The sequence below is a fragment of the Watersipora subatra genome, chromosome 4, assembly GCF_963576615.1.
Source record: "Watersipora subatra chromosome 4, tzWatSuba1.1, whole genome shotgun sequence".
Lineage (NCBI taxonomy): Eukaryota > Metazoa > Bryozoa > Gymnolaemata > Cheilostomatida > Watersiporidae > Watersipora > Watersipora subatra.
Window position 1 is genome coordinate 29160510 of NC_088711.1, and position 27780 is coordinate 29188289.

Genomic DNA, 27780 nt, shown 5'->3' on the forward strand with positions numbered 1-27780 from the left:
TGATTATAAACTATAGATTATTTTATAAAATCTAATGCCAACAATAGATTTTATAAAATAAAATCTATTGGTTTGCCATTGTTTTCCTGCATCGGGTTGGCATGTTAGATTTGTAATACGACTTTTACTGCTAGCCACGATTGCAGGTTACAAGCCAAATATGTACGTTTTATTTTTTATTAATATTACTTGTTGCATTTGGTCTTTTGAAAGGTTTTTCAAAGCCTTATATTCATTTTCTTTTTTTTAAGTTTGTCACTTTCAAATATGCCGTTTCAATTTAAATTCCTTCACTTTCCGGTCCTACTAACAATCCTGAGATGAGTCACTCAAACTACTGTAAAAATTAGAAACTTTTCACAAGGACAGTTGTATGGTGAGTTATCTTGAATAGGACTTGCCTCCAGATTCTCTCTCCGTTCGGTCAGACTTCAGAACGTTCAGTCAGATGCTAAATAGCCATTCAGCTAGCTCTGTCCAAGCTAGTTTTCAATCTTCTTGGCTCGATAAAAAATTATGTTTACAAATAACTTCTTGAACTGTACAAACCACTTTTCTCATGATATGAAGTTTAGAAATTAGAACGGTAAATTTTGTATACGTTGATTGAAAATAAAATTTGCAAAAACTTTTTTATTACTTGAGCAACACGAGTCATTCACCTAGTCTAACAATAAATTCAAAATGACTTCTTTAGACTGAATAAAGTTTTTATTTTTATATTTGTATTATTCCTAACTGTTAATTAGTTGATATTCTTAACTGTTAACTAGTTGTTCATTCATAACTTGTTGCCATTTCACCATTTGTAATGATTAGTAATCAACAGGTTACAGATAGAGAACTTTCCAGTGTCCAAGGTGCCGGCTGAGGCACGAATTCTGTTCACCCTTTGTGCCATGAACACGTGCCAGCCTGTGCAGAGCGGAGGGAGCAATGCGCGCAACAAGTGGGTTGCCATTGAATGGGTCTCTTTCATGTTCTTCGACTTTAGAAGGTTAGTTTTTAGTTCAAAAATATCTATAACTGCTTTTAATAAGTCACTCAGATGCCTTTGCATATTAGTCACACATCTCACTGACTTCTAAACGTCATGATTATTACTCATGACGTTGAGAACATGAAACATCGCTTAGTTTGGGCCTTCAAGGACATCAATATGTGTAAATATTTTGTTAAACATGAAAAGCTAGATAGACTGTAGTTATACTAAATTTTGTGATATGTTTTGTTGACTTTCTATCCAAGATCAGTATTTGTGTTGATGCTAGTTTGGTAGTTTATGAAATGAAAGTGAAATTTTTTTTATAAATTTGAGTGCAGTAAGTGATTTGCTATGTCAACCTACTATCTGACGAGTTGGACTAGATTGTTGTTATGTCAACCCAGTAGTTGGGAGCTATTGAATGACGACAATTTTTGGGTTTTTGAAAGAATCTTTATTGATCTTATTTGCAATAGCTGCCAAGGCTTGTCCGAGTCAGCAAGTCTGGTCAATCAGGCATCTCACAGTTCACTATGCCATGTTGAATTGCAGAAATGTGACACAAGGGAACAAGTTGCTGTCTCTTTGGCATGGTGAACCTGACATATCAGGGGCTACTGGCTCCAACATCTGGCAGTCAAATACCGTTATTCTACATATCAACATGGAGTTCGCTTATAATATACAATTTCCTCCTCCCCTGCCTCAGACACCCAAGTGAGTTTCCTGCTGACTACTCAATTCACTGCTTTCAACCTTCACCTCCCTCGCATATGTGTTGCTTAGCTTATCTGGTCCAGTATCAAAGATCTTACTTTATTCATCAATGAAGTCAACTGTCTACAGTTTGGGCACTTGTGTTGTCAACACGTTAGCTTTGGTGCTCGGGTATTCTAGGAGACATTAAACACGTTAGCTTTGGTGCTGGGGTATTCTAGGAGATAACAACATTAAATAAAAATTTTAATTGTTATTTTATAATTATTTTGCACTTTTTGTTGGCTTTTGATCTTTTTTTGCCACCACTCAGGAGTCTGGGCCCGCGATAATTCAGGAAATTGTTTTTCCACCTAATTTCACGCCCGAGTAAACTGATCTGCATAGTTTTCTTTTGTTTTTTTCGCACTTTTGGTGTATGGATTTGGAAATTTTGCTCGCTTTGTGCCTGATATGTTTCTAGTCACATTCTGAAGTTTTAAGCTGATTGGAATATCAGTTCTTTAGATACGGAGAGCACTCCTCTAACCGACATTAGTTTCTTAATGATCCACGGGTTGAAATTCTGAGTAATTAAGGATGAAAATAGACAAAGCTAAAAAGCTTCTCCTCAGCAACAAAAGCTTCACACTAAAACTGTTTGTTTTTCTATCCGTAAATATACACACTCTATCAGACTCGGTGTACAGCAATCATTATGTTTCTTCAGTTACCTCTAAAAACATCACTTTTTTTAAAGAATGTTGAAAAAGCTGCTTACTCTAGTCCATTTCGGTTTTTTCATGGAGTTCTGCAAGCTTGGACTTTCAATATGATATGATATTCAATTCAAAAGGATTTATGCTATTCTAACTTTCACAGTTGATGGAAAGTTTGTAAAACGGTCTAGTATATACATGACTAGGTCTAGTATGAGGAGACTTGTTTGTATATACATGACTAGTTCTAGTATGAGGAGACTTGTTTGTATATACATGACTAGTTCTAGTATGAGGAGACTTGTTTGTATCATGTCTAGTCATGTCCGAGCTTGTTTATACCTGTAAATGTCTAGTCATGTCCGAGCTTGTCTATACCTGTACATGTCTAGTCATGTCCGAGCTTGTCCATGCCTGTACATGTCTAGTCATGTCCGAGCTTGTCTATACCTGTACATGTCTAGTCATGTCCGTGCTTGTTTATACCTGTGCATGTCTAGTCATGTCCGAGCTTGTCTATACCTGTACATGTCTAGTCATGTCCGAGCTTGTCTATACCTGTGCATGTCTAGTCATGTCGGACCTTGTTTATACCTGTACATGTCTAGTCATGTCCGAGCTTGTCTATACCTGTACATGTCTAGTCATGTCCGAGCTTGTCTATACCTGTACATGTCTAGTCATGTCCGAGCTTGTCTATACCTGTACATGTCTAGTCATGTCCGAGCTTGTCTATACCTGTACATGTCTAGTCATGTCCGAGCTTGTCTATACCTGTACATGTCTAGTCATGTCTGAGCTTGTCGATACCTGTGCATGTCTAGTCATGTCTGAGCTTGTCTATACCTGTACATGTCTAGTCATGTCCGAGCTTGTCTATACCTGTACATGTCTAGTCATGTCCGAGCTTGTCTATACCTGTACATGTCTAGTCATGTCCGAGCTTGTCTATACCTGTACATGTCTAGTCATGTCCGAGCTTGTCTATACCTGTACATGTCTAGTCATGTTCGAGCTTGTCTATACCTGTACATGTCTAGTCATGTCCGAGCTTGTCTATACCTGTACATGTCTAGTCATGTCCGAGCTTGTCCATGCCTGTACATGTCTAGTCATGTCCGAGCTTGTCCATGCCTGTACATGTCTAGTCATGTCCGTGCTTGTTTATACCTGTGCATGTCTAGTCATGTCCGAGCTTGTCTATACCTGTACATGTCTAGTCATGTCCGAGCTTGTCTATACCTGTGCATGTCTAGTCATGTCGGACCTTGTTTATACCTGTACATGTCTAGTCATGTCCGAGCTTGTCTATACCTGTACATGTCTAGTCATGTCCGAGCTTGTCTATACCTGTACATGTCTAGTCATGTCCGAGCTTGTCTATACCTGTACATGTCTAGTCATGTCCGAGCTTGTCTATACCTGTACATGTCTAGTCATGTCCGAGCTTGTCTATACCTGTACATGTCTAGTCATGTCCGAGCTTGTTTATACCTGTGCATGTCTAGTCATGTCCGAGCTTGTCTATACCTGTACATGTCTAGTCATGTCCGAGCTTGTCTATACCTGTACATGTCTAGTCATGTCCGAGCTTGTCTATACCTGTACATGTCTAGTCATGTCCGAGCTTGTCTATACCTGTACATGTCTAGTCATGTCCGAGCTTGTCTATACCTGTACATGTCTAGTCATGTCCGAGCTTGTCTATACCTGTACATGTCTAGTCATGTCCGAGCTTGTCTATACCTGTACATGTCTAGTCATGTCCGAGCTTGTCTATACCTGTACATGTCTAGTCATGTCCGAGCTTGTCTATACCTGTACATGTCTAGTCATGTCCGAGCTTGTCGATACCTGTATATATTAAAACTAGTTTTACACTTCCTTAAAACTCACTCACACTTATACATACATTAGATGCCAACAAGTTTATGTGCTAAAACCTTTTTGGACTCGTATGCATGTATTATAACTTGTACTTACTTATCTATTATGCCTTCAATAAGTAAGCATCTGTTGTAACTTATCAGCCTGTTTTACAACCTCTCTTCACTCTTTATATATATATATATGAAATATTGATAAAGTTTACTTTTACCGCTTGCCAGCTTCAGTCATAGAATGTCTGGTGGGTATTTGCCACTCTCTTCGTCTCTGTGTTTATGACAACGTATTCGCTGTGTAAGTTTATAAATGTCCTGCTGCCTGGTATCATGTTATCCCAGACTGAAGCTATTGAACCGCATCACCTGTCGCTGTCCTTTCTTGTTTTCACCTTTCGCTATTCAGTTGCCCAAATGAGATCATGTTTTAATTCTTTGTCAAGGTGTTCGAGATAATTAACTAGCGATTTATGATAGATATCTAAATGCTAGGAGAAGCTGCTTGTTTCTCTTTCAAGCAATGTAGAACTTCAAGCTACTATCGATTTCTATGCTCCAGCTGTTCACATATCACTCATAGAGCTGCTAAGATCGTTCGAAGAGAATGCCACTCACAGTTTTTTGCTTTGCTGTTACATTGGTCAAAATGGTTAAACATGATTGGTAGAGACCTACTTTCCGTTGTCCAATGAGCTGGTTGCAAAGGTATATAATGTAAGTTATCTAATGGCTAGTTAACATTTCTGTTAAATTTTTAATGATAGTGTGCTGCCAGACTGTTGGTCTGCTAGCTGGATTATGGCCATGTTAGCTCAAATCTGATTGGTTGTAGCTGGATTATGGTTATGTTAGCTTAAATCTGATTGGTTGAAGCTGGATTATGGCTGTTAGCTCAAATATGATTGGTTGTAACTGGATTATGGTTATGTTAGCTCAAATCTGATTGGTTGTAGCTGGATTATGGCTGTTTGCTCAAATCTGGTCGGTTGTAGCTGGATTATGGCTATGTTAGCTCAAATCTGATCGGTTGTAGCTGGATTATGGCTGTGTTAGCTCAAATATGATTGGTTGTAACTGGATTATGGCTATGTTAGCTCAAATCTGATCGGTTGTAGCTGGATTATGCCTATGTTAGCTCAAAACTGATTGGTTGTAGCTGGATTATGGCTGTTAGCTCAAATCTGGTCGGTTGTAGCTGGATTATGGCTATGTTAGCTCAAATCTGATCGGTTGTAGCTGGATTATGGCTGTGTTAGCTCAAATCTGATCAGTTGTAGCTGGATTATGGCTGTGTTAGCTCAAATCTGATCGGTTGTAGCTGGATTATGGCTATGTTAGCTCAAATCTGATCGGTAGAATCTAAATTATGGCTATGTTAGCTCAAATCTGATCGGTTGCTTCATGTTATACAAACTTTTAATATTTATAAGTAAGGTACATATATTTATATGCAAGCCACAATTATCATTAGGTATGCCGTTGTGGCTTCAACTACTGCTCTATTTGAAGTTGCCTGTCGAATGTGTTTAATCTCTGTCTATGCAATGTTGAACTGAACGCAATTGTTTAACCTTCGGTTTCTACACAGGTTTATTGAGAAAGATGGGGAAGACGTGGAACTTCCAGCTGGGGATTTGGCAGAATTGACTTCAATACTAGCCAAAGAAGATGGAGCGATGACTAAGGAAGACAAAAGGTTCATGTGGTCAAAGCGTGAGACTTTGTCTGGGGTATCAGAGGCCCTCCCCAAAGTACTTCTATCAGCTCCCCTATTTGGCAGTGAAGGTGGTAATTTTAGCCATTAATATACCATAGACGCGCTTATAACATTTACGGCCCTTTACTTAAATTCTGCTTAACATAACGAATTTATGTTGTTTGTGCTTCGTATTATTTCAGAAATTTCATATAACGCATAGTGTTAATCAATTCAGTGCAAGTGCTCGAATTCGATTTGAATGAGTCCTGTAGTTAGTATTGAATTAGCGTTTTATCTCTTGCCACACTTGGGAGAGAAAACGGCTTATATGGGTGTCTGTATTGTATACCCTGGCAATGTAGTGTGTGGTTAATCGTTAGGTGTCATGATAAAGCAGAGAGAATAAGTATGTGCGCAATTATTCAGAAACACCCACATGCGATCGATTGGTGCAGGTGTCAGTGTCGGTCTACCAAGCTGAATGTCACGAGTTGGAGTCTCGTTGAAAGCATATTTCATCCTAATTTCTAACCCTGGTTACGGACAGACAGGCAGACACCATTCTTATTATAGTAAAGATATATTTTTGTTTTACTTTTATTTTAGATATATTTACTATTTTTTCTCTGAAGCACAGGTCTTACTGTCATATGTCTTACTGTCATAGGTCTTACTGCCATATGTCTTACTATCATAGGTCTTACTGTCATAGGTCTTACTGCCACAGGTCTTATTGTCTAAGGTTTTACTTTCATAGGTCTTACTGTCATAGGTCTTACTGTCATATGTCTTACTGTCATATGTCTTACTGTCATAGGTCTTACTTTCATAGGTCTTACTGTCATAGGTCTTACTGTCATAGGTCTTACTGTCATATGTCTTACTGTCATAGGTCTTACTGTCATAGGTCTTACTGTCATAGGTTTTACTGTCATAGGTCTTACTGTCATAGGTCTTACTGTCATAGGTCTGACCGTCGTAGGCCTTACCGTCGTAGGTTTTACTGTCGCAGGTCTTACTGTCATAGGTCTTCCTGTCATAGGTCTTACTGTCATAGGTCTTACTGTCATAGGTCTTACTGTCATAGGTCTTACTGTCACAGGTCTTATTGTCTAAAGTTTTACTTTCATAGGTCTTACTGTCACAGGTCTTATTGTCTAAAGTTTTACTTTCATAGGTCTTACTGTCATAGGTCTTAATGTCATAGGTCTTACTGTCATAGGTCTTACTGTCTTAAGGTTTTACTGTCTAAGGTTTTACTGTCATAGGTCTTACTGTCATAGGTCTTACTGTCACAGTTCTTACTGTCATAGGTCTTACTGTCTTAAGGTTTTACTGTCTAAGGTTTTACTGTCATAGGTCTTACTGTCATAGGTCTTACTGTCATAGGTCTTACTGTCACAGGTCTTATTGTCTAAAGTTTTACTTTCATAGGTCTTACTGTCACAGGTCTTATTGTCTAAAGTTTTACTTTCATAGGTCTTACTGTCATAGGTCTTCCTGTCATAGGTCTTACTGTCATAGGTCTTACTGTCATAGGTCTTACTGTCATAGGTCTTACTGTCACAGGTCTTATTGTCTAAAGTTTTACTTTCATAGGTCTTACTGTCACAGGTCTTATTGTCTAAAGTTTTACTTTCATAGGTCTTACTGTCATAGGTCTTACTGTCATAGGTCTTACTGTCACAGTTCTTACTGTCATAGGTCTTACTGTCTTAAGGTTTTACTGTCTAAGGTTTTACTGTCATAGGTCTTACTGTCATAGGTCTTACTGTCATAGGTCTTACTGTCACAGTTCTTACTGTCATAGGTCTTACTTTCATAGGTTTTACTGTCACCGGTCTTACTTTCGTAGGTCTTACTGTCATAGGTCTTACTATCACAGGTCTTACTTTCATAGGTCTTACTGTCGCAGGTCTTACTGTCACAGGTTTCACTGTCACAGGTCTTACTGTCATAGGTCTTGCTGTCGTAGGTCTTACTGTCATAGGCCTTACTGTCACAGGTCTTACTGTCATAGGTCTTACTGTAATAAGTCTTACTGTCACAGGTCTTACTGTCTAGAAAAAAAATGAAGAAAATCGATTTAAATTGACATTGAAATTGTGTGCTCCCTTTAACGTAAAATTATCGTAATCATGAACCCTGAACTTAGTGTTAGGGATATGAAAAAAGAGATAAGTTGTTGGAACAGGCCAATAATACCACAGTTACTGTAGTCATTTAATGAAATAGCCAAGTCTAGTTTTTTCCTTTTTTAAAGGGCCAAAGGTGTGAGTTTGGGATGATATTGGAACAGATTAGGCTATTTACATGTATTATACGCTCCATGTAACATAAGATCTGTATAATGTAAACAGTCTCGTTATATATATATACAGTCAAACATGGATAACTCGAACTTCACGGGACCGATCAAAAGTGTTCGAATTATCAGAGCGTTCAAGTTATCAGAGCACTATCACAAGTCCATGTATTTACTTATTTATTAGTAGATACATGTACATATACAAACTATAATATAAATCAAAAGCACAAATGGCTTGTTTCAAATTAAATACTTCTAATGTAAAGTTTAAAACGTTTTTATCAAAAAGTATAGAGATTTTTCTATCACTTGAGATTGGTTTGTTGTTTGAGGTGATGTTATTGCCAGGACGTTTTTTAGATTGACATTGGCAAGGCTTGATCGTTGTTGAAATGCTCAAAAGAAAAGACATCTTTTTCTTTTGAGCGTTTTACCCACGATCAACTTTGCGGATTTTTCTTGAAGTTTATGCAAAGATTACTTACTTTACCTGGGATTCGTTAAGAGCAACACTCCGAGGCAGTTCACTTAAAAGTTTTACGACGTTTTACGGTACATTGTATATCACTCACGCTTTTTGAATGGATACTTATTGAATGTACACACGTATTCTGTGTTTAGGTCAAACGATGAATAGTTTTTTTTAGCTAAGACAATGTATACGTTTAATCACAACAATTTTTAAGACGTTTTAAACATTCAACATTCCGACGTTGATTCAACACGGAATCAACGTCGGAAAACTATTCGTCACGGGCTAGCCGGGTCACGCACTCAAGGATTTTCGCCACGCACATACAAAACAAAAACAGCATGCTGTTTTTGTTTTGTATGTGCGTGGCGAAAATCCTTGCGCGCGTGACCCGGCTAGCCCGTGCTATTCATCGTATAGCAGTATAAATCAAATTTCACCAAACCTTTAGTAAAGTCGTTGACAAAAATATTTTGCCGATGCTGGTAATAACGACGCTTATGAATTACGAAAAGATGAGGTTTACCTCTATGGCTTTGAATAAAGTGATTTTCTAAAGCGATAACAACCGTTTCGGTAGCCGTTGGGCAAAAAACAGTTCGAATTAACAGTGTTGAGTTCGAGTTATCTATAGCCATTTATCATTACGTGGGAACAGACCAAAGAAACTGTTCGAATTAACCAAGTGTTCGAGCTATCCGTGGGCGAGTTATCCATGTTTGACTGTATATATGTATATATGTATATATATATATATATGTGTGTGTATATATATATATATATATATATGTGTGTGTATATATATATATATATATATGTGTGTGTATATGTATATATATATATATATATATATATGTGTGTGTATATGTATATATATATATATATATATATACTCATGCTACAGACAGTACTGTTTCGGCTATTGAAGCCTCATCAGTGCAGCTCAGAGCTTTGGCAAGGGACACAAATCCCATTACCAATGAGAGTTGACTTCCTGCCATGAAACAACTAGGTTGCCTCACAGACTTTAAGAAAGTTAATGTGCTGGCACAAGAGTGCTCAAATCACAAAAGTTATGAGCTTTGCACAAAGGCAAATAGTGCCGCACCTCTCACAGAGTGCTCAACCAAACCGAAGTGAGGGAGCATATACTCATGCTACAGACAGTACTGTTTCGGCTATTGAAGCCTCATCAGTGCAGCTCAGAGCTTTGGCAAGGAACACAAATCCCATTACCAATGAGAGTTGACTTCCTGCCATGAAACAACTAGGTTGCCTCACAGACTTTAAGAAAGTTAATGTGCTGGCACAAGAGTGCTCAAATCACAAAAGTGATGATATATATATATATATATATATATATATATATATATATATATATATATATATATATATATATATATAACGATTACACTAGGCCACTTGCACTCATGTTATATATATAACAATTACACTAGGCCATCTGCACTCATGTTTCTCAAAATCTATCTCAAATTATTTTTTAGGGACACGAGCCATTCAGGATGTTCTCAACTGCTGGACTCCTCTGAGTACATTGGAAGCGCTAAGGCTATTATTACCAGATTTCCCTTGTCAGCAGATTCGTAACTATGCCGTCAAATGTCTCAAAACTGTCTCTAGTGATGAGATGTGTGATTATCTCCCTCAACTTGTCCAGGTTGGCTCAATGTCTTTTCTTTTATGAGTACTGTTGTGGAATGTGGTCCACTGGGAGCTGAGCATAGGGCTGAGTTAAGCCAAGCTGTGTTTAGTCAGGCATGTTAATGAGGTTGGAGTTCAGCCAAGCCCACCCAGAGCCATGCCGGGTCCAGCCAAGTAGAACCTAGGCGGAGCTTACTAGCTATATAAGCTCGAACATTTGTGTAGAAGAGCAGAGCTGTTCTGGGCCTGTTCATTGCCTGTTACTTGATTCTTTCTTGTACACTTTGATGAACTAAGCAGAAATATATGTATTGTACTCATGCACGAGTCTTGTACTAGTGGAGGAAAGTGAAGGTCGCACAAAACCTTTACACTGGTGGCAGCAGTGGGATTGGTAACGATCTCAGGAACTCCACCACAGGACTCGCATCTGGATCTCTGGATGAACTGGGCTGCCTGAAACACGGTGACACTGCTCCTACTGGAAGAACTTCCTGGCAACAGGAAGAAACCCAAAGAGAGCTGTGGAAAGCCCTACAGGATCGGATTCAGTAGATGCACTGCTCCGGGAGCAGAACCCTACTGAAGGCTCCGACAGAACTTATCTGAGGAGGCAGCAAGCTCCTACTGGAAGATCTTCCTACGGGAAGAAACCTAGAAAGAAACCAGCGGCCGCGGACACAGTAGAGGCACTGCTCTGGGAGAAGAGCAGAAACCTACTGGAAGCCAGACATGGCCAACAGGAGAGCCAGGAGCGCTGACCCGGGATCCGACCGACTAGTCGAGGCATTAGAGCGGGTGTTACTGATGCCAAGAGCTCAGGAACCGGCACCACGCTTCAGGACTCCCCAGTATACTGGGAAAGGAGATGCGGAGTAATTTATTGCTCGCTTCACAGAGGTAGCCAACGCTAACCAGTGGACGGACGGAGCAACGCTATTGCACCTCCGGGAAGCACTGGGCAAACAGGCTGAAAAGTGCGGGCGGGCCGATGACCAAGAGGCCATTTTCAATGCCCTCCGGGCAAGATTCCGGCTATCCGCCAGGCAGGCGCTAAGCCAGCTCAACACCCTTAGGTGAGAGGAAGGGACGAGCTGCAAGAGCATGCTATGGAGGTCGAGATATTGGTGCGCATTGCGTACGGGGACCTACCGAATCACCTCCGAAATAACATAGCTATGGAGACCTTCTGCAGCTCGCTGAGGGACCCTGCCCTGCAGAGACATCTGTTAGCCGTACCTACGCCCAAACTGGCGGATGTTGTACGGGCCGGGAATGACTACCTCCAAATTCAAGGAGGCGAGCCTAGACCCACTGGATCTTCAGTACGAACACTGGAAAGAGGAGCCTCTAACAAGGTGAACTCAGCCAAGACCGATGTTATAGGACAACTAGCCCGGCTGGTCCAAACACTCGCGGACAATGTGGAACGGCTCCAGGAGCAGATTCGCACTCAAACCGAGAGGAGGAGCCAGCCAGCTACTCTTTGCTGGGGATGTGGTCAACCGGAGCATGGACGGAAAAATTGCTCTCGCCACACCAAACCGGCTTCGGGAAACGAAGGACGGCCACAGCAGTAGCTCCGACTACTGGCTGTGTCAAGGCCAAGCAAACACGGAAAGACAATAGGATTTCGCGGGACTCGGCGGCGGCTGACGGCTAGTCTCAACCAGCAAGGACTAGGCCAAGGGAAGTTCGTGCACAAGAAGGGCATGTAGTGACACGGAACTATTACCAGTCCTTGGGTAAGACTAGTCTGGACGGCTCCCTGTCCCGGACACGGCCTACGCCCCTCCGTGCGAACGGCAGGGACGTAACCCGAAACGCAGGAAGGTGACCCCCAAATCCCCCCACCCCAGACACTGAGAACCATCCCCACTGGACCGGACAGTCGGAAGCCTGCCTTAAAAGCGGCAGAACCGACACTTTCTCTACCTTGGGGGTGGCAATCACGGGAGCAGCAGATTTGCTCCGGACGTGGGACGGCTCGAGGTACTGACCTCACCCCACCACGGAAAGGAAGCCTTCTAGGCCTCACGGAAGATGTCCTGGAGGATACCACTAGGGCGCAAGCCCTCAGCTTACCCCACTCCACCAGCTATTTCTTCCCTGGAAAAGTGGAGGGGCGGCCCATCCAGTTCCTGTTAGACACCGGATGCACCACCAATCTGATCAATAAACAAATGTTTGATCGATTGCCAGGAGCCGTGCGGGACCGACTCGAGGAGAGTGACAGCCACGGACTATCGGCTGACGGGACACGGCTCCCCTTCTATGGGATAATTCGTCTGACTATCCGCTTTAGGGATGTGAAGACAGAGGAAGTATTTGTAGTTAGCCGACTGAGCGAAGATGCCATACTCGGAATGCCGTTCTTCGTGGCCCATCAATGTGCTCTCGAGTTTGAGCAACCGGAGGTCCGAGTGGATGGCAGACAGCTAGTCTGCACGGACCGGCATGGGTGGCTGCTACAGAGCAAAGTACAGGTGATAAGGGGGTGGTGGTTCCCGCCTGGACAGAGATGGCGATACACTGTCGCATCACCACGCGGAACTATTGCCCCATGGGACTAATCGAGGGGCTCCCCGACGGACCTCCAGTAGCCTGAACTAGCCGGGACCCAAGTGACAGGTCATCACTCGCTGCATGAACACTACGGAGCGACCTTTGACCTTCCGGTCCGGAGCCACTATCGGCACTTACACGGGAGTGGAGACCCCACAGGTCGAGGAGGACGATCCGTTATTGTGTGACGCCGGTCCGACTTCAATCAATGGAGTGCCGGCTCACCTTGAGGAATTGTTCCAGGCAGCCCGGCCGAACTGTGAGGACATGGGACAAACGTGAAGGTTGGCATCCTTGCTGTGTCGGTAGGCCAGTGTTCAGTACAGGTGACGACGACGTGGGAAAGACCTCAAAGGTGGAACATTCTAGCACCATCGCCACCATGCCATCGCCACAGGAGAGGAGGTGCGAGCAGAACACCTGGAGGTCGGGAGCAGAGAGCTGGACATCCTGCATCACATGTGGGGCTCTCTGCGCATACGACAGGACGGCGTGCTAGAAGCACGCGTGGCCCCGCAGGGCCACGCCAAATGGTGCGCCATCTGCCCCCGGCCATGCGGGAAACCACGGTGTGGCAAACGCATGCCCTGGCTCACTCTGGGGTGGGAAGGACGATAGGTCGTCTCCAACTGACGTGGTACTGGCCCGGACTGACGTCCACAGTCAGACGGCTCATCAAGAGTTGCGAGGTGTGCCAGGCCGCAAAGCATGGAGGGACAAAGGTGGCCGGAGGAAAAAGGAGGCTCTACGCAGGTCGACCCTGGTAGAAGGTGGCCGTGGAGCCATCTGGTGGGGCCATTTCTTGTCACGCCAAGGGGGAACAAGTGGGTGCTCGTTCTCGCCGACCACTTCACCCGGTGGCAGGACGCCTTGGCACTACCTGACGCCACCGTGGTCGCCAACGCACTGGATGAGCGGGTCTTCTGTTACCTGGGATTGCCTGAGCAGATCCACACGGATCAGGGGGTACAGTTCGAGAGCCAACTGATGGCCGAACTGTGCCAATTCTGGAATGTGGGGAAGACCCACACGACTCCGTATGATCCACAGGCAAATAGAATTGTGGAGCGGAATAACCGGGGACTCAGGGATTCCTTGCGAGCGCTGCTCTTGGTTGGGGATAGGACGAGTTGGACCTACTGCTCCCCCAGCTGATGAGGGCATACAGAGGCACACCTCACTTCGCGACTGGAGAAACGGCCAACATGCTAATGTTGGGACGGGAGCTGAGGTTGCCAGACCAACTGGAAAGCCACCCTCCACCGACCGAGTTCTTTCCTGCCCACGAGCATGCTCTGGAGGTGCAGCGGAAACTGCAGACAGTGCACGAGGCACTACGGCGAAGCCAAATGGAGGTGCGGCAAGACAGAGAAGAGCCACCGCTCTATGCCCCAGGCGACTGGGTACGGCTCACGAACAAACGCTGGAGACGGGGAGAAACTCGCAAGCTGCAAGCAAAGTTCGTGGGACCATACCAGGTCCTGAAGGCCTGGGGGAACCACACATATCTGGTGGAACGGCAGGGCCAGTCTTCCATCCAGAGTGAAGGAAGGCTAAAGCCCTATCATGTTTGCCCAGAGAGGTTGGGACAGGCCCCAGCCACTCTGGAGCCAAAGAGGGGTCCCAACATGAAGGGAGCTCAACACGGCAGGCCGGAGAAAAGGCAGAAAGAGGCCAGAGTGGACCCTGTGCCGATAATGCCGCCCCCGAACTGGGAAAGGTTGCTGCTGGAGGCTGCTGAAAAGCATGTTCAGGAAGTAACTCTGGAAGAAAATCTGGCCGGACCGGAGGAAGGAGAATGCCAGGGACGCCAAGGACACTGTCCAAGTTCGGTAGAAGCTAATCCGTTCCCACTAGAAGAAGTTCCGGGAGAACCGAAATCAAACCCGGAGGAGACCGGAACGGCTCTGACACCGGAGACTTCATTGGAACCTGTCCGCCACAACCCAAGGCCGGCTCGGATTACTAGAAGGCTGGACCGGTACAGGAACGGAGTGTGCTACTCGATGGAGTCACCAGCAAACAATCCGGAGGTGAGACAAGAGGACAACCAGGTAGTTCTCACGGCCGCTACTAGGGCCTTTCTGTTGGAGCACTCGCTCACCCCGGACCCCCTCAGTTTGTTGGAGAACTTGAATGATGCATGTGATGCGTCTTTGCCAGAACTATTGGCTTCGGTCACCAGGAGCTTGAAAGAAGCTGAGGAAGCCCTAAGTGCACCGAAGCCAGTCGGTGTAGCAGCAGACCAGGGAGATCAGAAGTGGGAGAAGGCGGCCGCCGAGGCCGACACGAGCTGCCCCGCGGCAGCTGCCTCAGACACGGATGTGGAGGACCTGGGCAGAACCCTGACAGAAGAGGAGGAGGTCTGCCACGTGGCTACCGTGAGCTCTCTCCCAAGGTCTAGATTGGCGACCATGGTCACCAATGGAGGGAGAAGAGTGTTGTGGAATGTGGTCCACTGGGAACTGAGCATAGGGCTGAGTTAAGCCAAGCCAAGCTGTGTTCAGTCAGGCATGTTAATGAGGTCGGAGTTCAGCCAAGCCCACCCAGAGCCATGCCGGGTCCAGCCAAGTAGAACGGAGGCGGAACGTACTAGCTATATAAGCTCGAACATTTGTGTAGAAGAACAGAGCTGTTCTGGGCCTGTTCATTGCCTGTTACTTGATTCTTTCTTGTATGTACACCTTGATGAACTAAGCAGAAATATATGTATTGTACTCATGCACGAGTCTTGTACTAGTGGAGGAAAGTGAAGGTCGCACAAAACCTTTACAGTACTGCGTAACCTTGCTGCTCGACCATAATTTGTTCGGATTTGGTGCTTGAGCACCGAATTGTTCGAAAACTGAAACCTATTTTCCCATTAGAAACAATGGTCAGCATTTTAATCCTTTTTCATCCTTAAGAAAAATACCTAAATACCTTATTTTGTTTTATAAATATACTTAACAAGGTTGTATAAAAGCCCATTCCACTGATTGATATCTGCTACAGTTTGCAGCAATAACTGGCTTTTTATGTGCAATAGAAGATGAGTTATGAACCTTGATCCATTGCAATCCCAGTTTAAATAACAGCCTTGCTGTTGTCGAATCATTTGCTACAAGTCTGAAACTTTGTAAGTTATATAATAATAATCTATCAAATGCTACAAATGTATATTCAAAAGCAACTGATATAAAAAAACGTTTATGATGCATGCAGAAACCAAAATAAAAAGATTAGCATCGTTTGCTTAGTCTGAGCACCCAGGTGCTCGGAGTGCTGCTTTTCGGCTCGTTTCAGCTTCCTTTGGTTGTTCTCTAGTTGTCCACCTGTTGTCCTCTAGTTGTCCTCTAGTTGTCCTCCGGTTGTCTTCTAGTTGTCCTCTGGGTGTCCTCTAGTTGTCCTCCGGGTGTCCTCCAGTTGTCCTTTAGTGTTCGTCCAGTTGTCTTTTACTTGTCATCCGGTTGTCCTCTAGTTGTCATTCCCTTGTCCTCCAGTTGTCCTCCGGTTGTCCTCTAGTTGTCTTCCAGTTGTCCTCTAGTTGTCCTTTAGTTGTCATCCGGTTGTCTTTTACTTGTTGTCCGGTTGTCCTTTATTTGTCATCCGGTTGTCCGCTAGTTATCCTCCGGTTGTCCTCTAGTTGTCTTCCGGTTGTCCTCTAGTTGTCTTCCGGTTGTCCTTTAGTTGTCGTCCGGTTGTCCTCCGGTTGTCCTTTACTTGTCATCCGGTTGTCCTTTATTTGTCGTCCGGTTGTTCTCTAGTTGTCTTCCGGTTGTCCTTTAGTTGTCGTCCGGTTGTCCTCCGGTTATCCTTTACTTGTCATCCGGTTGTCCTTTATTTGTCGTCCGGTTGTTCTCTAGTTGTCATCCGATTGTCCTCTGGTTGTCCAATATATTATTTTTTAGACTTTTCTGATCTGAAATCTTTGTAACTGCTAAACTAGCCCGCTGCCCAAACAATTCTTTTTAGCTCAGGTTTTATGTGTAGACATTTGGAATACTTTTTATACAAGAAAAGATATTAGCCTTGGAATACTAGTACAGATTGCACAGGTGTGCTGAGTACAAATCTTAGCCTTGGAATACTAGTACAGATTGCACAGGTGTGCTGAGCGCAAATATTAGCCTTAGAATACTGGTACAGATTGTATCATAATTACTCAAGCCGATTATTAATTGTAATATAACAAATTCATAACTAAATAAAATGATTTTGAGAGTCTATCGAAAAGTGAAACCACTCGTTCTCTGGCTCGACTCGGCTAATTGGAGCACCGAAAATTTTATTGAATTGTGATGCATTTTCTACTCAAACTTTTTGGTTGAACATTGATATGCATATAAGTAAGGAGGAGGTCAAGCACCGAGATTTGCATGTATTAGCAATGCAATAGCGTAACGTGTAAGGTGCCTCTAGATTTAAGAAGTTAACGGCATAAAGTTGTTATACAGGTGCAGTATAACAACTGTCAATTCAAAATTTAACTCCATGTGGGCACTGGAAGTCTATAATCATACAGTTTATGTTAAGTACTCTGATGAAAAATACTATGACTACATTTATGCGTAGGATAACTCTATGTGAAGGATAATTTGTGTATGGATTTAATGCCTCGTTTTATTTTTTAGTTGCATTAGTTGAAATCACTCTATTTCTCAGCTGAACTGTTTATTTTTCTACTTGATTTGCCGGATTGATTATATCCGCTATTGACCGAATGGACTGTTATGTACAAGAGAACACGACCCCAGCTTGGCAATAGTCACTTAACATCGCATAGCCAGTCATCTAACCAGTGCTTCCTCACATCTAATAATACTAGTGTAGATACATTGTATGTTTAATTCTAGAGGAGAATCATAGAAAGTGTAGTATATCTAGATGTCTCTCCTTGTAGGTAATAAAATGTAGTTAGGATTAATATCTCTCCTTGTAGGTAATAAAGTGTAGTTAGGATTAATATCTCTCCTTGTAAGTAATAAAGTGTAGTTAGGATTAATATCTCTCCTTGCAAGTAATAAATTGTAGTTAGGATTAATATCTCTCCTTGTAGGTAATAAAGTGTAGTTAGGATTAATATCTCTCCTTGTAAGTAATAAAGTGTAGTTAGGATTAATATCTCTCCTTGTAGGTAATAAAGTGTAGTTAGGATTAATATCTCTCCTTGTAGGTAATAAAATGTAGTTAGGATTAATATTTCTCCTTGTAGGTAATAAAGTGTAGTTAGGATTAATATCTCTCCTTGTAGGTAATAAAATGTAGTCAGGATTAATATCTCTCCTTGTAGGTAATAAAGTGTAGTTAGGATTAATATCTCTCCTTGTAGGTAATGAGGTGTAGTCAGCTTAGATATCTCTCCTTGTAGGTAATGAGGTATAGTCAGTTTAGATATCTCTCCGTGTAGGTAATGAGGTATAGTCAGTTTAGATATCTCTTGTAGGCAATGAAGTTTGAAAACTATCATGACTCGGAGCTTGTCAGGCTGCTACTAGAGAGGTGCATAACCAGTATCAAGCTGGCTCAACAACTATTCTGGTCAGTGCATTCGACCTGCAATGGCATCTTCTGTCGCTCATTTTTTGTTTTTGGCTGTCATTTACTTTAGTCCTTTGTGTTGATAGTTCAGATGCTGCTTGTTCTTTTTGATGATGCAACCTCTTTGGAGAACATGTTTTTAGAACATTTATTGTGTTTTAACTAAATGCGTTTTGGTATTTCCCAGTTTATGGCTATGAATAAATAAGCAATACTTTTCCTGCTACGGCCATGATCAGCTCAACAATTATCCCTAATGATTGTTTGTTGTTGCTTTCTGTTTTCCTTTATAACTTGTTCATTGTTTGTTTAGTACAGCATCTTTTAATTGTAACATTTTGCTTGGTTTTTTAATGAATTTGCGAAAAACTTGAACGCAATTTTGATTTAATAAGGGAGACCCTTTATACATCGACATAGTTAAACAAAGTTAGATTCACTAAAAGTGAACTTACTTTATACTGTTTTTTATTTGTTAGCAGATTTTCTGGTTGCGGCATAAAGTACCATAGGGTACCATAGGGTAAGCATAGGGTACCATAGGGTACCTTGATAATCGGAAGACAAGTAGTAACCATTTAACATCTTTTATCTGTTGACAAACAAAACAAATATATTTTTCTTAGCTTATTTACCTTCTGAGTTTCCTTAAATGTGAAATATTTCTATCATTATTTACAAATAGTTTTAAAGTTTATGTATTTTTGTTGTAAACATAGATTACTAATAAAGTTATACCATATTAGTCATTGCATGTTTATCTAACTATTAAATAGTTTTTTAAAAATTAATCAGTTTCACTATTTTTCTTTGCATTAGTTTATTTTATTAAAAAAAGAGGACTAAGCTCATTGCTTAGCCTGGTATCCACAGGTCACTCAAGGAAGTCGCAGCACAACCCGCTTACAGGGAACGGTACAAGCTACTGTTTGGTGGTCTGGTCTCGGTCATCGGCAAGTCTTTAAGAGAGGAGATGGAGAGAGAGGAAACTCTTGTCCACCACTGTCACAGCGTGGCTGAGAAGGTCAAGCAAGCCAGGGGGGACGACAAGGTAAGTCTTTAGTTTTTTATGTTGATCCTTGTCATCATCAATGATGGCAAGCTGCTAGCACAGAAGTCGGTTTTACTGTACCAAGGTAGCTCATACCAAATACAAACAACATGAGGCTAAACTGGGCTTTAAACAATGGAGTTGTGAGTGCACCAAGGTAGCTCATACCAAATACAAACAACATGAGGCTAAACTGGGCTCTAAACAATGGAGTTGTGAGTGCGCCAAGGTAGCTCATACCAAATACAAACAACATGAGGCTAAACTGGGCTCTAAACAATGGAGTTGTGAGTGCACCAAGGTAGCTCATACCAAATACAAACAACATGAGGCTAAACTGGGCTCTAAACAATGGAGTTGTGAGTGCACCAAGGTAGCTCATACCAAATACAAACAACATGAGGCTAAACTGGGCTTTAAACAATGGAGTTGTGAGTGCACCAAAGTAGCTCATACCTAATACAAACAACATGAGGCTAAACTGGGCTTTAAACATTGGAGTTGTGAGTGCACCAAGGTAGTTCATACCAAATATGAACAACTTGAGGCTAAAATTGGCTTTAAACAATGGAGTTGTGAGTGCACCAAGGTAGCTCATACCAAATACAAACAACATGAAACTAAACTGGGCTCTAAACAATGGAGTTGTGTTTTTATAAATGAAGGCTAAATGAGAATTTGATTTCCCTTTTGCTTAAAGGTTGAGTTGCAACAAAATTCACATTACCGTTATTTAATATGAAAAGATTCATCATGTCTTATTCTGTTGTGTTGTAGGTGCAAAATATGTGTAAAGGTGATTACAAGCTCTTAAAAGCTCAAAAACGAACAGAAAACCGCAGCCACACGAGACCGCCGTAGTTTGGATTCTTTTTCCAAAACCACTCAAATGTGACGTAGTTGTGAGAGATGGTTTCTGTTTACACTTTCATGCAATCTTATTCGTCGAAATATTTTCACAAAGATACTTACACAAAGATAACCAACAGGCACTCCTTCGAGCTAAGGTTGAAAAATTAAACGAGTTTTTACGGTAGGGTTGAGATATCAGTGCTCAATGTGACAGCATTACATAATGATGCAATATACACGTGAGAACAATAGACATGGTTTTATTGAATGCGTGAAGTATATTTGTGAAAATATTTCAACGAATGAGGTTGCATGAAAGTGTAAACAGAACCCATCTCGTTCATCTATGTCGCACTTGAGCCGTTTTGTAAAGAGATTCTAATCTACGGCGGTTTTGTGATGGCGGCGATTAACTGTTCGTTTTTGAGCTTTTAAGAGCTTTTACTCACATTTCCACATATTTGGCACCTACAACCCAGCAGAGTAAGACATGGTGAATCTTTTGATACCAAATAACTGTAATGTGAATTTTGTTGCAAGTCAACCTTTAAAAAGTTTTGTAAACGTTTTTGTGATGTTGCAGAGGTGCAGATAACAGTTTTGCGGAGTACACTCTCATGGATTAACTTGTTCTAAAAACTTCATTGAAACTTCTTCATGATTTGACCTGAATATAGCAGCGCTCTGTTTGAATAGGTGATGAGTAAAGCAGTGCTCTCCATATGTGATCTGCTTAGTACAATGACCCTACGCCTTCCCACCAACCCATGCTTTGAAGTGAATGGTTTGGACACAAAGCTATGCACGTCTTTCAATTCAAACACGTTTCCACTGAAGCTAGCGTTTAAAACTGTCGACCACTCTGCCCCCAACCACTCTTTGATGTATAAGGTAGGATCTTTGCTCTCTAAGGTTTTTAAGCAAAAGGTTGTTTATCATGTTGGAGGGCCCTAGGATAAATTCACTGAGTTATGCAAATTATAGTATATACTTTCATATGCTGAATATACAGAATATATACTGAATACTTTCATATACTGAATATGCTCTCATTGTCTGTTCTCCACCAGATTGGGGATGACTTGAGGCAGGACATGATAGTCATGCAGCTCATCAATATCATGGACAAGCTTTGGCAGCAGAATGACCTTGACCTCAAATTAGTCACATTTGTTTGCCTTCCTACTGGAGACAAAAGAGGTGAGGATTACTATGCAGTAGACTCTCCTAGAACATAAATAATCTGTTCTGGAAAGGTTTATGTTATACGAACGGTAAAATTCATGTCAAATACCTAATCTGTTTCAAGATCGTTCCAAACCAAACCCCTTTTGGCCCTACAAATAGGAAGAACTCAACACGACTTTCTATGTAATGGTTGTACAATAACAGCTGTATTGTACAGGTTGTACAGTAACAGCTGTATTGTACAGGTTGCACAGTACCAGCTGTATTGTACAGGTTGTACAGTAACAGCTGTACTGTACAGGTTGTACAGTAACAGCTGTATTGTACAGGTTGTACAGTAACAGCTGTATTGTACAGGTTGTACAGTAACAGCTGTATTGTACAGGTTGTACAGTAACAGCTGTATTGTACAGGTTGTACAGTAACAGCTGTATTGTACAGGTTGTACAGTAACAGCTGTACTGTACAGGTTGTACAGTAACAGCTGTATTGTACAGGTTGTACAGTAACAGCTGTATTGTACAGGTTGTACAGTAACAGCTGTATTGTACAGGTTGTACAGTAACAGCTGTATTGTACAGGTTGTACAGTAACAGCTGTATTGTACAGGTTGTACAGTAACAGCTGTTACTGTACAACCTATACAATACAACTGTATTGTATCAACAATTTTTCTCTTTTTTATCATCACTTTCAGTTGGGTCAGGGTTCATGATTATGGTACTTTAATGTTAAAGGTTGACTTGCAACAAAATTCACATTACAGTTATTTGATTTTAAAAGATTCACCATGTCATACTCTGTTGTGTTGTAGGTGCAAAATATGGGGGAATGTGATTACAAGCTCTTAAAAGCACAAATTTGAACAGTTAATCTCAACCACACGAGACCGCCGTAGTTTCGATTCTCTTTCTAAAACAGCTCAAATATGACATAGTTGTGGTAGATGGTTTCTGTTTACGCTTTCATGCAACCTTATTCGTCGAAATATTTTCACAAATATACTTTACGCATTCAATAAAACCATGTCTATTGTTCTTACGCGTTCATTTTATCGTCATTGTAATGCTGTCACTTTTAGCACTGATATCTTATAACTTACCGTAAAAATTCATTTAATTTTTTAACCTTGCCTCGAAGGAGTACATATCAGTCTGATAATCATGACGAGTCTGTTGGTCACCTGTGATAATCGAAAAGGGCTGCAAAAATTATTTTCGAAGTATTGGGTCACATGATCAGATTACGACTTGACGATTAGTTCAAGCCGAAACAAAACTGTATAGTAGCGAGCATCTATATTTGATACGGGGTCTTCGGTAAGACCCGAAGTGTTTGTCATAAACTAGTGCTACGATAAGTTTTATATTGAGCTTTTTATTGGCCTTCCAATTCACGTGAGAGCATCACGTGATAAGACAATAACCAAACTGTAATGACTACGTCAGAGAAATAAAGAAATTTCAATCTACGGCGGCTTTTCATTTTTGAGCTTTTAGGAGCTTGGAATCACATTTCCACATATTTGGCACCTACTACACAACAGAGTAAGACATGGTGAATCTTTTGATACCAAATAACTGTAATGTGAATTTTGTTGCAAGTCAACCTTTAAAAGAAACTTAAAGTCAACCTTTAAGTTGGTAGAAGTTTAAACGTTCAATGTCAATTTTAATCAATTTTCTTTACTTTTTGCAAACAGCAAAGTCAAAGCTGCAAAGAAAAATACAAAATATTATGTACGTTTAAGATGAAATAAAGCAAATATATATATTTACGATTGTAAGGCTGGTGACTGTCTGTCAGTCCATCGGTCCGAAGCCAGGGTTATAGGTTACGATAAAAGATTGATGTCAACGAGACTCCAATTCGTGACATTCAGATTGGTAGACCGACAGTGTAACACCTGCACTGATTGACCTTCTTTAACTGTTTCTGAATAATTGTGCAGCTACTTTTGCTCTTTATTTTATCGGCACATATGATGATCTCTCATGGCGTAATAGACTGAAAGGGTACTAGTATATATACATTGTAATAGAGATACTATTTCCATGATTATTACTTGCTTATATATAACTAATGCTGGATGAGTTGATGACTGAGCACTTTTTAATTCAATGTGCCAGTGAGTAAATGTTGTATGCCATCCACTTTTGGGCTAGTGTTGCATAGTAGTCTCGGTATATTATATCTTAAAGGTTTGCCCTTGAATGCCCCAACTCGAGTGTACAAGGTCATCGGAAATCTCCCATCAACTTGTAACTGAGAACACCACTTTATTACCACTCCTTCACTACTCTATTACTTCTCCTTCACCACTCTATTACCACTCCTTCACTACTCTATTACCACTCCTTTACCACTCTATCACCACTCTATTACCACTCCTTCACCACTCTATTACTACTCCTTCACTACTCTATTACCACTCCTTCACCACTCTATTACTTCTCCTTCACCACTCTATTACCACTCCTTCATCACTCTATCACCACTCCTTCACCACTCTATTACCACTTCTTCACCACTCTATTACTACTCCTTCACTACTCTATTACTTCTCCTTCACCACTCTATCACCACTCCTTCACTACTCTATTACCACTCCTTTACCACTCTATCACCACTCCTTCACCACTCTATTACCACTCCTTCACCACTCTATTACTACTCCTTCACTACTCTATTACCACTCCTTCACCACTCTATTACTTCTCCTTCACCACTCTATTACCACTCCTTCATCACTTTATCACCACTCCTTTACCACTCTATTACTTCTCCTTTACTACTCTATTACCACTCCTTCACCACTCTATCACCACTCTTTCACTACTCTATTACCACTCCTTCACCGCTTTATCACCACTCCTTCACCACTCTATTACTACTCCTTCACTACTCGGTTACTACTCCTTCACCACTCTATTACCACTCCTTCACCACTTTATCACTACTCCTTGACCACTCTATTACTACTCCTTCACTACTCTATTACCACTCCTTCACCACTATATTACCACTCCTTCACTACTCTATTACCACTCCTTCACCACTCTATCACTACTCTTTCACTACTCTATTACCACTCCTTCACTACTCTATCACTACTCCTTCTCCACTCTATTACCACTCCTTCACCACTCCATCACCACTCTTTCACCACTCTATTATCACTCTTTCACTACTCTATCACTACTCCTTTTCCACTCTATTACCACTCCTTCACCAGTCTATCACCACTCCTTCACCACTCAATTACCACTCCTTCACTACTCTATTACCACTCTTTCACCACTCTATTACTACTCCTTCACTACTCTATTACCACTCTTTCACCACTCTATTACCACTCCTTCACTACTCTATTACATCTCCTTCACCACTCTATCACTACTCCTTCACTACTCTATTACCACCCCTTCACCATTATGTCACTACTCCTTCACCACTCTATCACCACTCCTTCACCACTCTGTCATCACTCCTTCACTACTCTATAACCACTCCTTCACCACTCTATTACCACTCCTTCACCACTCTATTACCACTCCTTCACCACTCTATCACCACTCCTTCACCACTCTATTACCACTTCTTCACCACTCTATTACCACTCCTTCACTACTCTATTACCACTCTTTCACCACTCTATTACTACTCCTTCACTACTCTATTACCACTCTTTCACCACTCTATTACCACTCCTTCACTACTCTATTACATCTCCTTCACCACTCTATCACTACTCCTTCACTACTCTATTACCACCCCTTCACCATTATGTCACTACTCCTTCACCACTCTATCACCACTCCTTCATCACTCCTTCACTACTCTATAACCACTCCTTCACCACTCTATTACCACTCCTTCACCACTCTATCACCACTCCTTCACCACTCCTTCACCACTCTTTTATCACTCCTTCACCAGTCTATTACCACTCCTTCACCACTCTATTACCAATCTATCACCACTCCACCACTCTATGACTACTTTTTCACCACTCTATTACCACTCCTTCACCACTCTATCACCACTCCTTCACCACTCCTTCACCACTCTTTTATCACTCCTTCACCAGTCTATTACCACTCCTTCACCACTCTATTACCAATCTATCACCACTCCACCACTCTATGACTACTTTTTCACCACTCTATTACCACTCCTTCACCACTCTATCACCACTCTTTCACTTGCTACAGGTATGGTAGAGCTGATAACAGAATGCGAGACTCTAGCTAAGATACAAGGATTCAGTGGAATAACTGGTTCATTTAAAGATCAGCCTCTGGCTAACTGGCTCCAAAAGCATAACCCTTCACAAGCTGAGTATCAGAAGGTTAGTTATATCTACTGGCTATGTTGAATTGCTAGTCATGATGTGTAAATTGCCTGCAATAGAGGCATCATTCGTAAGCAGAGCATGAACTGTGTCCTTGTAATAAAGACTCAGGGAGGCTGGAACTCCTTGCAATAGCGGTAATAGCCTCTGAGGCTGAGTAGACGAGAAGTTCAGTTATAAATTCATCATTTATATATTATATTGATAGAATGCAAGGCTTGAAGTATACGCATTATTCCAAGAGAGCGGGAGGATTGCATCCTTACAATAAACCTATTCTCTGGAGAATGGGGGGCGAAACCAAGCATTTAATAGATGTCATTCCAATAAACAGAGAATCTGTTTTCATTTGACTTATGTTGTCTCGCAGGCTGTGGAGAATTTTACTCTCTCATGCGCTGGTTACTGTGTAGCCACCTACATTCTTGGCATCGGTGACAGACACAACGATAACATCATGGTCAAGCGTTCTGGCCACATTTTCCATATCGACTTTTCCAAGTTTCTTGGAGATTGTGAGAAGTTCTTAGGACTGAACAGGTACTATTAAAATGCACCAGATCTTGTTCTTGAAACCTTCAGCAAATTTCAAAGAAATTTAAAACAGCCATCAGATATGCAATACTACATAGATGGGGAGTTTTCCTATCCTGGCTTTGCATCGCTGCACAAAGGAACCTGCTAAAAAACTTCTATGTGTGGCTTTACACGTACTAAACTATTGTGTAGGTCTGTTTACAGTTGAAATGACAGGAGTAGACTTTCTCGATAAATCTGGTTATTATTTTTTATTGTCTGAAAGATTTGGTATCAACACTGGCAACCAATTACATTGTGTGTTACTAACATCGCTTTTTGTGTAAGCATGAGGTAACTCCAAAATAGCGTATTACGTTCATTTTGCTTCTTGAATTGTAAGGTACTCGAAGTAGCCTATTTTTATTAGCAATGGCTCATACCAGAGACTAGTGTGAGTCATTAGTGGGAGTTGTCAGGTGCCATTAGTCGATGACTCAATTAGGTTTTTGCTATATAGCCGTCATTTCTACTCAATCCATGCAGTGACTTATTCTATTGGATATATTCTAAAAATCCAGCCTAAGTTCCTTGTATGAATCGTATTAATGGTACATGATGCATTGCTTATAACTCAAGTTTATTGGCAAATTGATAGGCTGGTTACCGAGAATTAATAATATAATATAATTGCAACTTAACATGGTGATAAAACGCTAAAGGCATGGCTTTTTAACTCATAGAGTAATGGAGACAATTCAACATGCTAGCTAATCCTTGCTAATCCTTCTTTCACTCACGGAGTAATGGAAACAATTCAACATGCTAGCTAATCCTAGCTAATCCTTGTTTCACTCATGGAGTAATGGAAACAATTCAACATGCTAGCTAATCCTAGCTAATCCTTGTTTCACTCATGGAGTAATGGAAACAATTCAACATGCTAGCTAATCCTAGCTAATCCTTTATCCACTCATGGAGTAATAGAAACAATTCAACATGCTAGCTAATCCTTGTGTGAAACACGAAGCTAATTTTTGTTTTGGTCAATGGAAAACTTAGGGGACGAAAACCCTACAGTGTGTATTAAATTGCATAGCTGAAAGATCTGGTTCAAAGACGTCTGACTGCAATAGTAGAGATAATGACAATGACAGCTGATATTGGTGCTGACAGAACGGCAGCAGTTTATGTTTAATATCACTCAATAACCGGACAATGATCAAATGCTGCTCAAATCTTAAATACTATTGTTAATTTGGAAGGAAAGTTCATTAAGTAAGTTAGTATTATATGCATTCATACACCGG

At 41.5% G+C, this 27780-nt stretch overlaps 1 protein-coding gene across 1 annotated transcript in view; it reads left to right on the forward strand.

The window, feature by feature from the left end:
* The window catches only part of LOC137393482 (phosphatidylinositol 4-phosphate 3-kinase C2 domain-containing subunit alpha-like), a 79750-nt gene that overhangs the window by 20980 nt on the left and 30990 nt on the right, over positions 1-27780 (forward strand). The window contains exons 10-19 of the mRNA XM_068080056.1: positions 830-997; positions 1538-1702; positions 5872-6068; positions 10268-10440; positions 18415-18509; positions 19383-19560; positions 21109-21303; positions 21483-21612; positions 25815-25951; positions 26325-26494. Of these exons, the coding sequence (XP_067936157.1) occupies positions 830-997; positions 1538-1702; positions 5872-6068; positions 10268-10440; positions 18415-18509; positions 19383-19560; positions 21109-21303; positions 21483-21612; positions 25815-25951; positions 26325-26494 (1608 nt within the window). The remainder of the gene's footprint in view (positions 1-829; positions 998-1537; positions 1703-5871; positions 6069-10267; positions 10441-18414; positions 18510-19382; positions 19561-21108; positions 21304-21482; positions 21613-25814; positions 25952-26324; positions 26495-27780) is intronic.